Genomic DNA, 13,270 nt, shown 5'->3' on the forward strand with positions numbered 1-13,270 from the left:
TTTACACCCAGACAATGTTAAAGATATTAATGGTAGATAATCTTAAAAAGTAGGCATCTAGTAGCTTTGATCTAGTTGTGAATTACAATTTAATATCATTTGCTATATTCTCTGATGATTTACATGGTAATGACCTTCCATTATTGTCTTAGTAGTTGGAAAAGTTAAGGTTTAAATACATAAATTAATTATAAATTACCATTATTTATTCAATATATATCTCTAATTTTTATCGTGCTAAATACTAAGTAGTACAGATTTCTGCAAATGTTTGAGGAAGTAAATTAAGTCCCATATAGCTTTAGTCTTCAGCCAGTGAGCCACTAAAAATGAATTTCCATAAAATTCATTGAGTTATTGTGTATTGCTTGCATGAATTCATGGAGTTGAACATATTGATAGCAGTCGAAGGAAAATTCATTATTTCAGGTTTGATGGAAGTTAAAGCTTTCACACATGGAAATATCTTAATTTTCAATCTTGCTGTTGTAAGTACTTATGTTCTGATTGAAAATTAAATATATTCACTATTTATTTTTATTTATGTCCATCTTCATGGCAGCTTGAAAACCTTGCTTGCCTTATCCTATTCTTTAATATCTGGTAATTTTTTAGAATAAAGTAAACCTGTAAAAGCATGGTTTGGGGGTTGTAAAAACAGCCCAAAATTGTAAAATCTCTTAATAATGTTACCTTAAGTTTATTGCCGAAGTACAGTAAAACCTACTCCAGGTAGAACAACAAAAGTATTAGAATGTTGATGTGGTTTAATCAGGTTTTCCACTTAATTTATGTTTAAAATAGTTGTTAACCTGTAAGGGAGGCCATGTATAATACATGTATGTGTCCCCATTAAACGTAGGCATAAATTTAATTCATTATTATTGATAATAGCAGCAAAAAGGGAAACCTGATAATAAACCATTAAAGGTGTATTGGAATTCCACTGAACTATGAGAGGTGTTTTTTGAAAAATTGAAGAAAAATTTATTCAATTGCTATATTCTATGTAGTGCAGGTTTATGGCATTACCATTCTGCCTCAATCATGTTTTACTGTACATGAAGGTTAACTCTTTGGTGGGTAGAACAGGGAAATATTATTCTTGCAATGCGTTGCATTTATGTGTGTGTATGTGGGCTTATGTGGCAACACAAAGGGCCCCCAGTTGAAGAATCACCAGCGCATCCACACTGGCGAGAAGCCATATGCATGTGGCGTTTGCAACAAGATGTTCTCACGGCAGTCAACCCTGTGGAACCATCGTCGGGTGCACACCGGGGAGAAGCCGTACCGGTGTGATGTCTGCGGCATGGCTTTCTCCCAGGTGAGACTCCTTTAAAAGGGCTTCCAATATGCAATCTCAAACCCCATCTTTTCTTTAAAACGTGTTGCAGAAATCTCACTGTCAAGTGTTTATAGATAGGATGTAAAGGTATTGAAGATAATTTGAGAGACATTATTTTATTGGCACCTGTACGAAATAAATCAATAAATGCGTGGTATGAAATAAAACCTTATTATAATAAACCTTGTTCACAAAATAAAACTTTGTTCCTGATCATGTGCATAAAATAGTGTTTTGTGTAAATATTATTTGAATGTTTTGTATAATGTAATGTGGAAATTCCAAAAAACTAAGTGCATATGAAATGGGTTTTCATAGGCAGTTAAATTCGATAGTGTTAACAAATATTTTATAGCATCTTGATAGAGGTTAATAATTGGTTTCAAATGAATATTTGTACATTCAGAGATGCTCCTTTTTACCATGGGTTCAGGATTTTTACTGTTCTACGTTGAGTAGTAGGAGTGATATTTAAAATATTAGACTGACATCATTAGGCTCTCGGTTTTCTGGACTCTTCTCAGTCTGACTAATTTACAAAATAAGGAAACTTATATTATTTAAAAATGTGATTTACTGCAATGGAAATTCATCATTTAACAAACATTGGGTTACAATTGTGTTGATAGAAAATTTTCTGCGCATTATAAGCAATAGGTGAGCATGCACTTAGTCCATATTTCCATAGACTGTAAATACCAGTTTCCCAAAACTACTGTTAATGATTTTAATTCCGAGTATTTCTGTAAAGAATTTTGCATACCAAAATCATAGAGCTGATATTATTATTGTACCTTGCATATAAGAAACTATAGGACGTTTAGACTTAGAGACTTAAAATAACTCACAAGTGAGAATATAGAATTAGACACCAATGTTTACTGAAGTTACTGGCCAATTCAGGCTTTGGCCATAATGTTAAAGATGTGTGTCATGTATAATTTTTATTTTGGTTCTGGCTAAATTCAGATGTTTTAAGGTTCTTGATGGATGTTTGTTGATGGCATAACACAGTGGAATAATTTATTAGAATCATGACAATCATAAAATAAGAATATTGAATTTTGTTCACCTCGTGTCAAAGTGATATAAGATATTCTTATTACTGTAACTTCATTTAGAACAAATGTGTATTCAAATTGCATTTGTACATTTTTCACACAAAATAGGATAATTTAATTTTAGAAAATTCTTAGTGTAAAAATAGTTAGAACCTATTATTTTACAAAAATGTTGGGCCGGACCTTCACAGTACATTTTTTATGTGGCATTAACAATCTTTGCAATGCTCAAGCCTTTCAGTTATTTTGTAAGGAATAGAAAATATTTTGTTCTCATTATGCCAGCCAAAAGAAAATCCTTCCTATATATATATATATATATATATATATATATATATATATATATATATATATATATATATATAGATACATACACACACATATATATATTTACATAGATGATTTCGTTGAAGTAACATGGAAGTGTTGAATAACAAACTTTGACAACAACAAACAATATAAGGACACATAAAAAGATCACTCGCACGTTATTTCTTGATCATTTCGATGGAATTCAGCTCCATCTTCATTGGAAGAAATAGAAGTAATGTAGCAATGAAGTAATTACTTCTGTTTCTTCTGATGAAGACAGAGCTGAATTCTGTCGAAATGATCAAGCAATAACGTGTGAGTGATCTTTTTGTGTGTTCTTATGTTATGTATATATATGTGTATATATATATATATATATGTATATATAAATATATATATATATAAATATATATATATATATATATATATATATATATATATATATATATATATATATATATATATATGTATATATAAATATACATATATATACATATGTATACATTTCATATATATATATGTATATATAAATATACATATATATACATATGTATACATTTCATATATATATATGTAAATATAAATATATATATATATACATATGTATACATAAATAAAAACACAGGTGTAGATTTTTAAAACATAGCAACACAAAGAAAGGACAGTCACATATGTAGTTTTGACGTTTCGACGGCTCGACCGTTGTCATCAGAATGGTGTTCTCGGGGAGGAGTGGAGAGGACATGTGTGGGGGGAGGGGTGAGGGAAAGAGAGGTAAGGGACCAATAGGCAATGGACGAGGGAGCGGATATGTAGGCAGCTATTTGATGCATTCAGTGGGCTTGGTTCAGCCAGGGAAGGTTTAAATGACCCAGAAAGATTAGAATCATACAAGTGGCCATTAGCAGAGTAAATATTAATTATTTAATTGTGTTAGATGTGATAGGTTTTCTCTTAGACAGAAGTTGAATGTCTCAAATTAAGAATGACTATGTCAGGCAGTGGTACGAAGCAAAATGGAGATGGAACATAGTAATCTCATTAATGAAACATTTCCATTCTAGATCATCTTTAATGTGCCCTTTAGGATCTGCTTGCCTCTTTGCTTATACGTAACTCATCCTGTATACTTTGCAGATATTATTGATTTTTTTATATTCTCTTATGACTAATGATCTCTTGTGATTAGTTTTTATCCATATTTTACTACCTTCCTGGATTGGCAAATATTGACTCATGTTTTCAGTTGTTTCAATCAATGCACAAAGATTTAACCAAGTTTTGATTTAATTTGCACGATTATTGAGTGAAAATTTGCAAACTGTTTATTAGATCAAATGTGATTAGTAGCAAATTTATTAATGTTGAACACACAAGAACAATCTTCATTGAGAAAATGGTTCTGCAAATTGCGCAATCTTTTTTCATGATTCTTCTTCGTGCATGTCACATGAATTTCCTTAATGAATTTGCTGAAAACATTTCAATGTCCATCTGTTACGATACATTGATTTACTGAGTTAACAGTTAAATTTTATGTTGAGAAAAATACTCATTCAATCTTCTTATTCTCATATAGATTAGTCTTTTTATATAAAGTGTAATTAAATTTTTTAAATGGGTATTTTACTTGAGCATTTTTTTAAATGCCATAATGTTGTCTTCACTTAAATTCCATGCATCCCGTTGTCTTGTGTCAAATCCTCAGTAAATCTTTTTGAAGCATTTTTAAGTTTTGTTATCCATTTGTAACGAAAATTTTACCTCCTTTTTTGATTGGGCTTTTTTTAGACCTAGTGTTTTGATGATATTAAAAAATTACATAATTTCATTATTTCTAGAGCACATATTTCGATTTAGTTGCAAAAGTTATGTTTAAACAAAGAAAGAATATTATATGTGGAAGGATATGAAAGGGCTGTGGTACATTTTTAGGGCACCATAGACAATGTAATTATGCGTATAGTATTTAAATTGTTTTTCGGTATTCACACTTTAATATGGACTCTTTATTTTACCATTCAATTGGTTTTGTTATCTATATTATGGAACTTTAGTTCCTTTGTAGTGATGTACTAAGTTAATTTGCTGTAAATTGATGGTTTGTTTCCATAGTGAGAACAAGCAGGGGGGTTTAGTTACCATTTCAAATTTTTCACATTTTGGTTTCGCATTCACAATTTGGTTTTCATTGTGAAAACCAAAAGGTGAATTTTCAATTGTCATGCTAATTCTTTAATATAGTGGGTACCATAAGAAAATGTTGAAATTGTTTTCAGTCATCTGAGTCTTTGGTTCTTAAGGGTTAAAACCGTGAAAACTGGCTTTAGATTAGGAATGTAGTCATTGTTTTCCCTTGCAGTCACTTGTGTGGGTTCATTTTTTTAAGTAGAATGATCATAATATGATAGGGTTTTTTCTTGACTTCTAAGGCCCATTTTGTGTCTAGGTAATCGTACTGGTGATCTATGATCACTATTTATATTCCTTTTAAATGGGTGACACAACTTGAAAAAGTTGTTCTTGTATTTAATGATCTTTAATTCTTGGTCCCCTTTAACAAAATCAAATTCAGAAAAGAAGTGAAATCATTTTTCTAAAAATATTGAGCTTAATGCGCTGTTGTTTCCACAGTTGACATTTGCATGTTATGATCCGTCATTAGTTGTGCAGAAGCTTGAAGAATTATAAAACTATTAAAAATTATACATTTAAAATAGTTCCATCTATCAATGCAATGTATAAGTATTGCATTTAATTACCACTTGTATGACTTGATTAGGTAGTTACCTATATATTTTTCATTGCCATTGTTCATTAAGCTACTTAATCTTGAAGTAATTGATCTTATTATGTGTGAGCTATAATTATAAACTTAATGATTTCAGACTTCTCTTCTCAGAAGTTGTATATGTATCTGTAACATCAGAAAGAAAACATTCTTTTTCATTGCATTATTTATTGGTTAATTGGTGTATTTAATAGTGCCATAACACCAATACCAATTGCACCAATAAAAATTCTGTGGAAGAGTATGTTGTTCCTTCCTGTGTTATGCTTTCAAGTGTAAATATTTGATATTTCAATGTACTTGATGAGTTAAAGAAGGATTCTTCAGTTAATTCTCTAGATAAACTTAAATTTTTCAGAGATAATGTAGATTTAAACTGAAAATATTTTCCAAAGAAACTGCGGTAGATGCCGCAACAGTAACTTTTACCTGAGTCATCCGTGTATGTGAATTCCAATGCAACAATTTCAGAGCGTAAGAAATTGATTTTTACACTCTGAAATTGTTGCATTGAAAATATTTTGTTATATATTGTATGCAAAGGGAATAAAATCATTACTTTGTTGCATGCCTTAACTTGTCAGGTGAATAATGTTTTTAATGAAGACAAAATAATGAAATTAGTAGTAGTCTGTACTTCCTAAATGCCTGAGTTGATGCACCTTTATTATGTTTGATTTTAGAAGTTGAGATATATCCTGCCATTATGAATTTTATCGTGCTCAGATCGACATACTCGTGTATCTAATATTAGTGCACATATTAATCATTGCTAATTGGTATTACGTAACTTCAAGGTCCATTTTTTTATGTTAATAATAACTTATGAGTCTTTGGCTTAAAATGGTATTTGCTAAATAAACCATATTAAATTAAGTCAACTGAAAAGGTTCTTTGAATTTGTCCCCCTTTTTTAGTCTCCCAGGTCATTTGAAAAGGGAAAAGAAAATAACAAAATTATCTCGTATAAAAAAGGCTTTTCAGAAAAATATATTCCAATGCAGTACAGCTGCCATGCTTCATGTTCACTAGTTTCATGAATAACTTTGGTGAGTTGTTTTATCAGAGACATTTGGGTTTATTTCCCAAAATGATATTTTTTTTTTAATATTAAAATAGACCAGAGGTGAATTATCCTTTTGTGTTAGAAACTTACTCCTCTTAAATATGCTAGGTTTCACCTGAATTCTGTATTCCTATGAACTTGTCTTCCAGGAAACCTGTGATATGTTGTTTAATGCAATGGGCTCAATCGTTTACGACTAAATATCTCCGGAAGCATAAAGCAAGTATCATTAAAAGTTGGAGCATAGTGAGGTTATTTTTTGATTTCCTAGATTGGCAACATATCTAATTACTTCAAGTATATTTCTTCTGTTATAGTTCATTCTGAACTCAAAAAGAAAACGGTTGAAAACGATCAGATTTTACATTCTTTAACGTATAATAATGTCTCTCAAAGAAGTGAGAAATGTAGTTATTTAGTTCTGTACTCTCTTTAAATACCAACTTTAACCAGAGTGGAACTGATGAAAGAGTTGAGAAATCTATCCTTTCAAGATGGCACCTTTCTTACTGAAAAATTGGCAAGTGGAAGAATACTCTTCTATTACGTTTAGGCTAAGAGCATTAAGATCCTTTAATAATAACCGGAGAAATCACTTTTGAAGGAGTGTTTCATTGTTCAGAAAAAAGAGGTAATTTGGTATGGGTGTGCGTGCTTGATGAGTTGTTGAGAAAGTGTTTTGAGTGTCCACCCCAACCTCTGTCGCCTTCTTCCCTGCCACTTGGTTCGGGCCGTAACCCTTATGCCAAACTCACCCCAGGGCCCTCAGCTCAAGAACCATGAGCGCATCCACACGGGAGAACGGCCGTATGCTTGCGGCGTTTGCAACAAGATGTTCTCACGGCACTCGACCCTTTGGAACCACCGTCGGGTGCACACCGGGGAAAAGCCGTACCGCTGCGACATCTGCGGCTCGGCGTTTTCACAGGTGAGGCCCGAGGGATGGGCGGACAGACGGACGGACAGACAAGTCGCTTGCACGCACACCCACTATCAAACCTCTTTAAATAACCCTTGCAAATGCGTTGCTAAGTCTTTAGATATCTTTCCTTTTTAGTGCACATGCCTGAAAACAATGGGTGGTTTTTGACATTGAGGCCATTTGTAGAGCAGATTCACTTGTAGATAGCATGCGCAAATTCTCTGTGGGTTTTTTTTGGTGCGTCTTTTAAAGCATAACAGAGAAATGGCTTGCTGTAAGGCATCAGAGATTCTCATTCCTACCATAGGCTCTTAATTTTGTCTGCCATTCCAGGTTCACTTCTTTGCTTAGTCCTATGTATATATATATTTGATATTGGGGAGCATTTCACAGTATGGTTTGAAATAATTTTGCCAGTTATGGGTGCGTAAATAATCGTGAATAAATAGATGTAATGGAAGGTATTCCGTTTATCCAAGAATCAATGTCAGTTGTTTGTTTCTCATGCGCCATTGTTGCCTTAGCCATAGAAAAATTACATTACAGAGAATAGGTGAATAATCAAAGGTACTCATCTATTTGGGCTTGTGATTTGTTAAAACGTTTTGGTGATACAATTTTTAATATCAGTTTTCATCTATTAGCCAGTGTCACGAGGAAACTATAATTTTAAGATAATAGAAAGCAACATTCTTTAAATGCTATTCTAAATTTTATTTTAATACTGCTTCAGGGATCTCTTTAGAAATGACAAAAATTTTGTCCATCTACAAAATGCTAATAGTCTAATGAGGCCAAGTAAATCAGTCATTGAAGCACCAAAATACTCAAGTCTATTTTTAATTTCCAAACTTAACTCAAAACTACTCATTATTACTGTAATAGTCGTAGTTTATTTTCTTTAACTGATGTAATGACTCAAAGAGTTTCAAGTATGTGAAATGCTATCCACATTTTATGTGTATAGGAATCCTGAGGTTTAGAATATCATAGCGTTGACGAGTAGGCTCATCTACCATAATAAGTGGATTTTAATGCTTAAATGTTTTTAAATATCTTGATGTTGCTAATACTGTAGTCACCTCTGTGCGTAACCATTCATTCTTTGCTTATAATATTCCTTTTGCTTCCTCTTATTGTGTTTTCTTCCATTTTGGCTTCTGCTAGTGTAAAACCTTGGTATGCCGGAATGTTGGTTAGCTTCATTATCAAGAATACTGCAGCTCTCTCCCTTGTGACAGCTTTTTGGGATGGATTTTTTGTCATTATTTTATGTTGGCTAACATGTACATTTTGCTTTTGCCTTCAATTACAATTTCCTTGTGATAATGGATGGTTTTCAAGTGTTGAATATATTGTTTTTTTTGTTTCCATGAATGAGTACATTTTTTTATATTTTGGATCACCGTAAGATCCTATTATGACCAATTTATGTAATGAGCAATTGATGATGTATGACAGAATAAATGTGAATATGATTTATCTGTTGAATGCCATTTGAGTACAGTTGTATTACTGGCTCACCTTTAAGATTGAAGTGTTTATAATGTTTTTTATGTGGCTGACATGCCCATAATCTAGCAAATAGTAATAAATATGAGCCATGCACAGTGTCTTGGGTTTAATATTTTTCATATTTGAATTTGCATTTTTTTAACTAATGCTCTTGTTGATCTGAAATACTGAAGTAAATTGAGGACCGTAACTTTATTGCTGTCACATGAAGATTTATACATACCTGCAAGAATTTTATCAGGATAAAAATAATTACTCTTTCATGGGATTTAAATTCAGATCACCCACTTCAGCTTAGTGCTCCAACCAGTATAAGTACCAATGTTTCATTTTTTCTTTGAAAAATTAAATAATCCATTGGAGTTAACAATAACAGAGGGGGCTTTTTGGTTGCTTTACTGGTTATAGCATTCTGTGGGAAATTGGGGGATTTGGGTTTCATTCATAGTGAGAATGAATGCATATCTCTCTGAGAGTTTCACATTTATTTTTGGTTATTGACTACAAGGTGAGCACATTAATTACCACCTCTGCACTTGAATGTTCTGTTATTTTACAGGATTCCTTCATTCTATCATTGGAATATTATTGATCTGGCCATTCCATTAATATCTTTACTGGGTACATGAGTGATTTAGTTGTTAACAGTTGATTGACAGTTTCTTAATATTAGTTTCTACTTATTTGAAATAATATTCTCTATAGAAAAATTTGAGGGAATGCTGAAATATTGCCAATGGATTTGTAACCTTAAATGGTTGTAGTTAAAAGAGTTAGCATCATAAAAATTAGCTGGGCTTAATGAAAGTAGTCGATATGTATTAAAATATGATTGGTGGTAGTGTTTATCTATTTGTTTTAGATATTGCTTATTTAGACTTTGGTGAATTGGTAAAAAAAATCTGAAATTTTTATTTTGCAATTGTTATATAAAAGCAACTTACAAGTTGATGTTTGTTCTTGTGTGAATTCTTACTTTTTGTGTTTACTCCTGTTTTTGCATAAAAAATGTAAAATGTATTCATTGTATAATATTTAAAACATTATATGAATATTTGGTAAATGTAAATAGGAACTAAATTGTCTATGTATTTTTCTAATTTTGCTAGGATTGGGTTCATACTTGTTCAATAATTACACATTGCAAGTTGTTATATTGTTTTTTATTTCCTTTTTACATGGAGTTAAAACTAAATATAAATAATTACTAAGATTTGAAAACTGTGGAGAAGTATTAAGGTAATATTTTCAACAGATCTTCAATTTTCCAGCCATGTTGTGTCTGAGACAACTAAAAATAAATGTAAAATCTCCTTGTTTGGATTGGAGCAAGATGTTAGATACATGGTTATTTAATGTGTAAGGTAAAAAATTAAAACTGTTGATAGTTATGGCCAATAATTATTACTAAAAAGTTGGCTACTCAGCATACACCTTATGTTCTTTCTTTTTTGATGAGTTCTTAAAAATGAAATCCTGGAAATATCAATAAGGGCATATAATTCGGTCCAAACACTTTTGAAATATTTCTTTACAAATGCAACACTAGTTGGCATTTTCTTTAAATATTGTGGTATGATTATTTCTTAGTCAATATACGTGTTGTAACTTCAAGTTATAATGTAAAGCTTTAAATTTGTGCATGTGTAAATATAGGCAAGAGTTACTATTAATTATTTTTTCTATGAATTTCTTTCTCAAGAAATTCACAGAAATGTATGTGTTTGGAAATAAGAACACTAATTCTGGAGTGAGAGACACCTAAAATGAATTATTATTTTGCTTACCATTAGTTTCATTTCTTGATTTTAATTTTTTTACTTTCTTTATTTCATTTTGGGACAAATTTTATCAAGTTGGTATAGTTGTCTTTATCATGCTAATCCTGTAAAAATGGAGTTCATCATTCATTTTAAAATTTGGTTTTTATGTCTATTTTGAAGTAAATGTGTGTATATTGCTTGAAAAGTTTAGTACCACATTGTTTTGAGGAAAAAGTGGAAGTTTAAAAGCAATGCTTACTTTTTAATTTATCAATATAAAACCAAAATGATTATTGCTTTTGGAATTGAGTAAATATGTAAAATATTATTCATTTATTTAGTTTCTTATTACTAGTACATATTAAGAAAAATATGTTATTAAATGGACAAGTGATTGGATTTTGTAAAATTTTGAGTGCGCCTTAAGTCTTCAAATTGGTTTAGGTTCCTTGAGTAATTGAAAGAACACTCGAGAAAATATCAATGCATTATACTGCTTAAAATGTTCTCTTCATTGACAAAAGCACAAAGCAATGACTTTTATTTCTGAATTCCTTTATATTCCAGAGCAGGATGTGGCATGGTTTTGTTATTTCAATAAATGATCTCTTTTTAATGAATTATTTTTTTAAGTTGACATTTTTTAATTGTGCATTCAAAATGTGGATTTGATAGTCCAGTGGGTACTGGGCTACTGACTGAAGGACCCTAGTTCAATTCCTGGTGATGCCTCTGGGCACTTTCAGTTGTGCCAGAGGTGAGTAATTGTTTTGGTGACAGGTCGTCTTGAAAAGCTGCAGGTGGCACAGAGAAAGGAACTGACCCCCATGCCCTGATGTGTAAATTTCAAATGCAGTTAAGCTTAGTATTAGGTGAACTCTACCCTCCTGTCAAACCAACCTTTGAGTTGATAACTGTGGTCTAACATGAAAGTGATTTTTTGCGCAAATCCTTTGCTCAAAATCTTTCCAAATTTGTGACCTTATTAGACGTGTCTGAATTTTTTTAAGGTTGGAATCTAAGGAAAGTCAAGAGTTTTAAAGTCATTCAATACCCTTTACAAAGTTTATGCAACATGTCAGAAAATGCACAAAATACAGCATCGACTAGTAAACTCCAGAATGTGAACTGTATATTTGGTTTAAATAAGTAATTTGGAGTAAATATCAGTGCTAGTATCAAAATTTTTCTTTTAAATTCGTACAATTTGGAACAAATCCATTATCATTCATTAACATTACCTGCATTTTTACTGTTGGATCATTGAAAGTCTTTTAATGTAGTCATCAGTAATAAATTTTAATGCATTTAGGTTATGAATGCTAGATAGGTCAAAAGATTAGAAGAAAGATGCATATTATTAAAATTTTATTCTGAAAGCCCAGAAGAATGAAGGCACTCAAACGCAAACTGTGGTGGCCTCCCAAATTTAGTTTTAAATAAAGTAAGCCTACTTTTGCGTGGATTCTGAGCTGACAAATTATGGAATAAATATCCATACCATCCTTAAAAAATAAAAATTGTCTCCTGGGAAATAGTTAAATTGTGTGTATAATTGTAATACACATCAATTAAAGAATCACTTGGTACTCGGCCCTTTTAGATTAAAGTTATAAACCCAAATGTTTCCCTTAAACTACAATTTTGGCAGTCATTTATTTGAAATACAGTTGCCGAGGGATTTTGATAATGATGATCACTTTTTTTTAAATATTGTACTGTGCCGTTATTAACTAATTATATTATGGAAATGTTTACATTTGCAACTTTTCTTTCTTAGTGCATCATATATTGCTGATGCTAAATAAGTTTATAGGTACATGTTTCGTAGTGGAAATATTTTTTTCCCAATGTCTTAAACTAACTAATTGCACTCCATATGAATAAATAACTACATCATAATAGTTGACCAGTGTAATCTTAGCCATGCAAATATTTAGTGGAAATTCAAAATTAGTTTTTTAAAGCTTGGTTAATAGTTTTTTGAAGTTTTTTAATGACCAGCATGTTTTATAAACATTACCGAAATGGATTTCATTGGTGGAAGTAATTTTAGAGTAATTTAATTTAGAGTCATATTTGGACAATAAGGGAGGAAGAAAGTACTCGGAGATGAAGAGGGACCTGATATAGAGTAGGATGATGGATTTTTTGTTTTGTTAGGAATAATAAAATGTTTGTTTGGTAGTTGTGTCCATCCAAAAACCTACCTTGACCGGTAGATACCCTTAAAAAAAATTTGGACAATCTGTATTCATAAACTTGCTGTTAGAAGGTTGGCCTCAGGAATTCCTTGAGGGGTGATGGAAGTCCTCTATAACAGATAAACTTATTATGAAGTTTATTGAATTTACAAACAAAAATGATTTATGGAAAAATATGACTCTAAATTAAACAAAGGAAGTTGGCCGGGAATTACTGAATAATGGGAATTTCATTTGATACTTAAATTTCATAATGCATTGATGAAGCAATGCTGAATAATAAGGACA

At 31.3% G+C, this 13,270-nt stretch overlaps 1 protein-coding gene across 1 annotated transcript in view; it reads left to right on the plus strand.

The window, feature by feature from the left end:
* LOC139695278 (zinc finger protein 345-like) overlaps window positions 1–13,270 on the plus strand; it is a 97,630-nt gene that overhangs the window by 83,321 nt on the left and 1,039 nt on the right. The window contains exons 12-13 of the mRNA XM_071593974.1: window positions 1,160–1,327; window positions 7,339–7,506. Coding sequence (XP_071450075.1) covers window positions 1,160–1,327; window positions 7,339–7,506 — 336 coding nt within the window. The remainder of the gene's footprint in view (window positions 1–1,159; window positions 1,328–7,338; window positions 7,507–13,270) is intronic.

Source organism: Hetaerina americana, unplaced genomic scaffold, assembly GCF_022747635.1.
Source record: "Hetaerina americana unplaced genomic scaffold, ioHetAmer1.1.p SCAF_6, whole genome shotgun sequence".
NCBI lineage: Eukaryota > Metazoa > Arthropoda > Insecta > Odonata > Calopterygidae > Hetaerina > Hetaerina americana.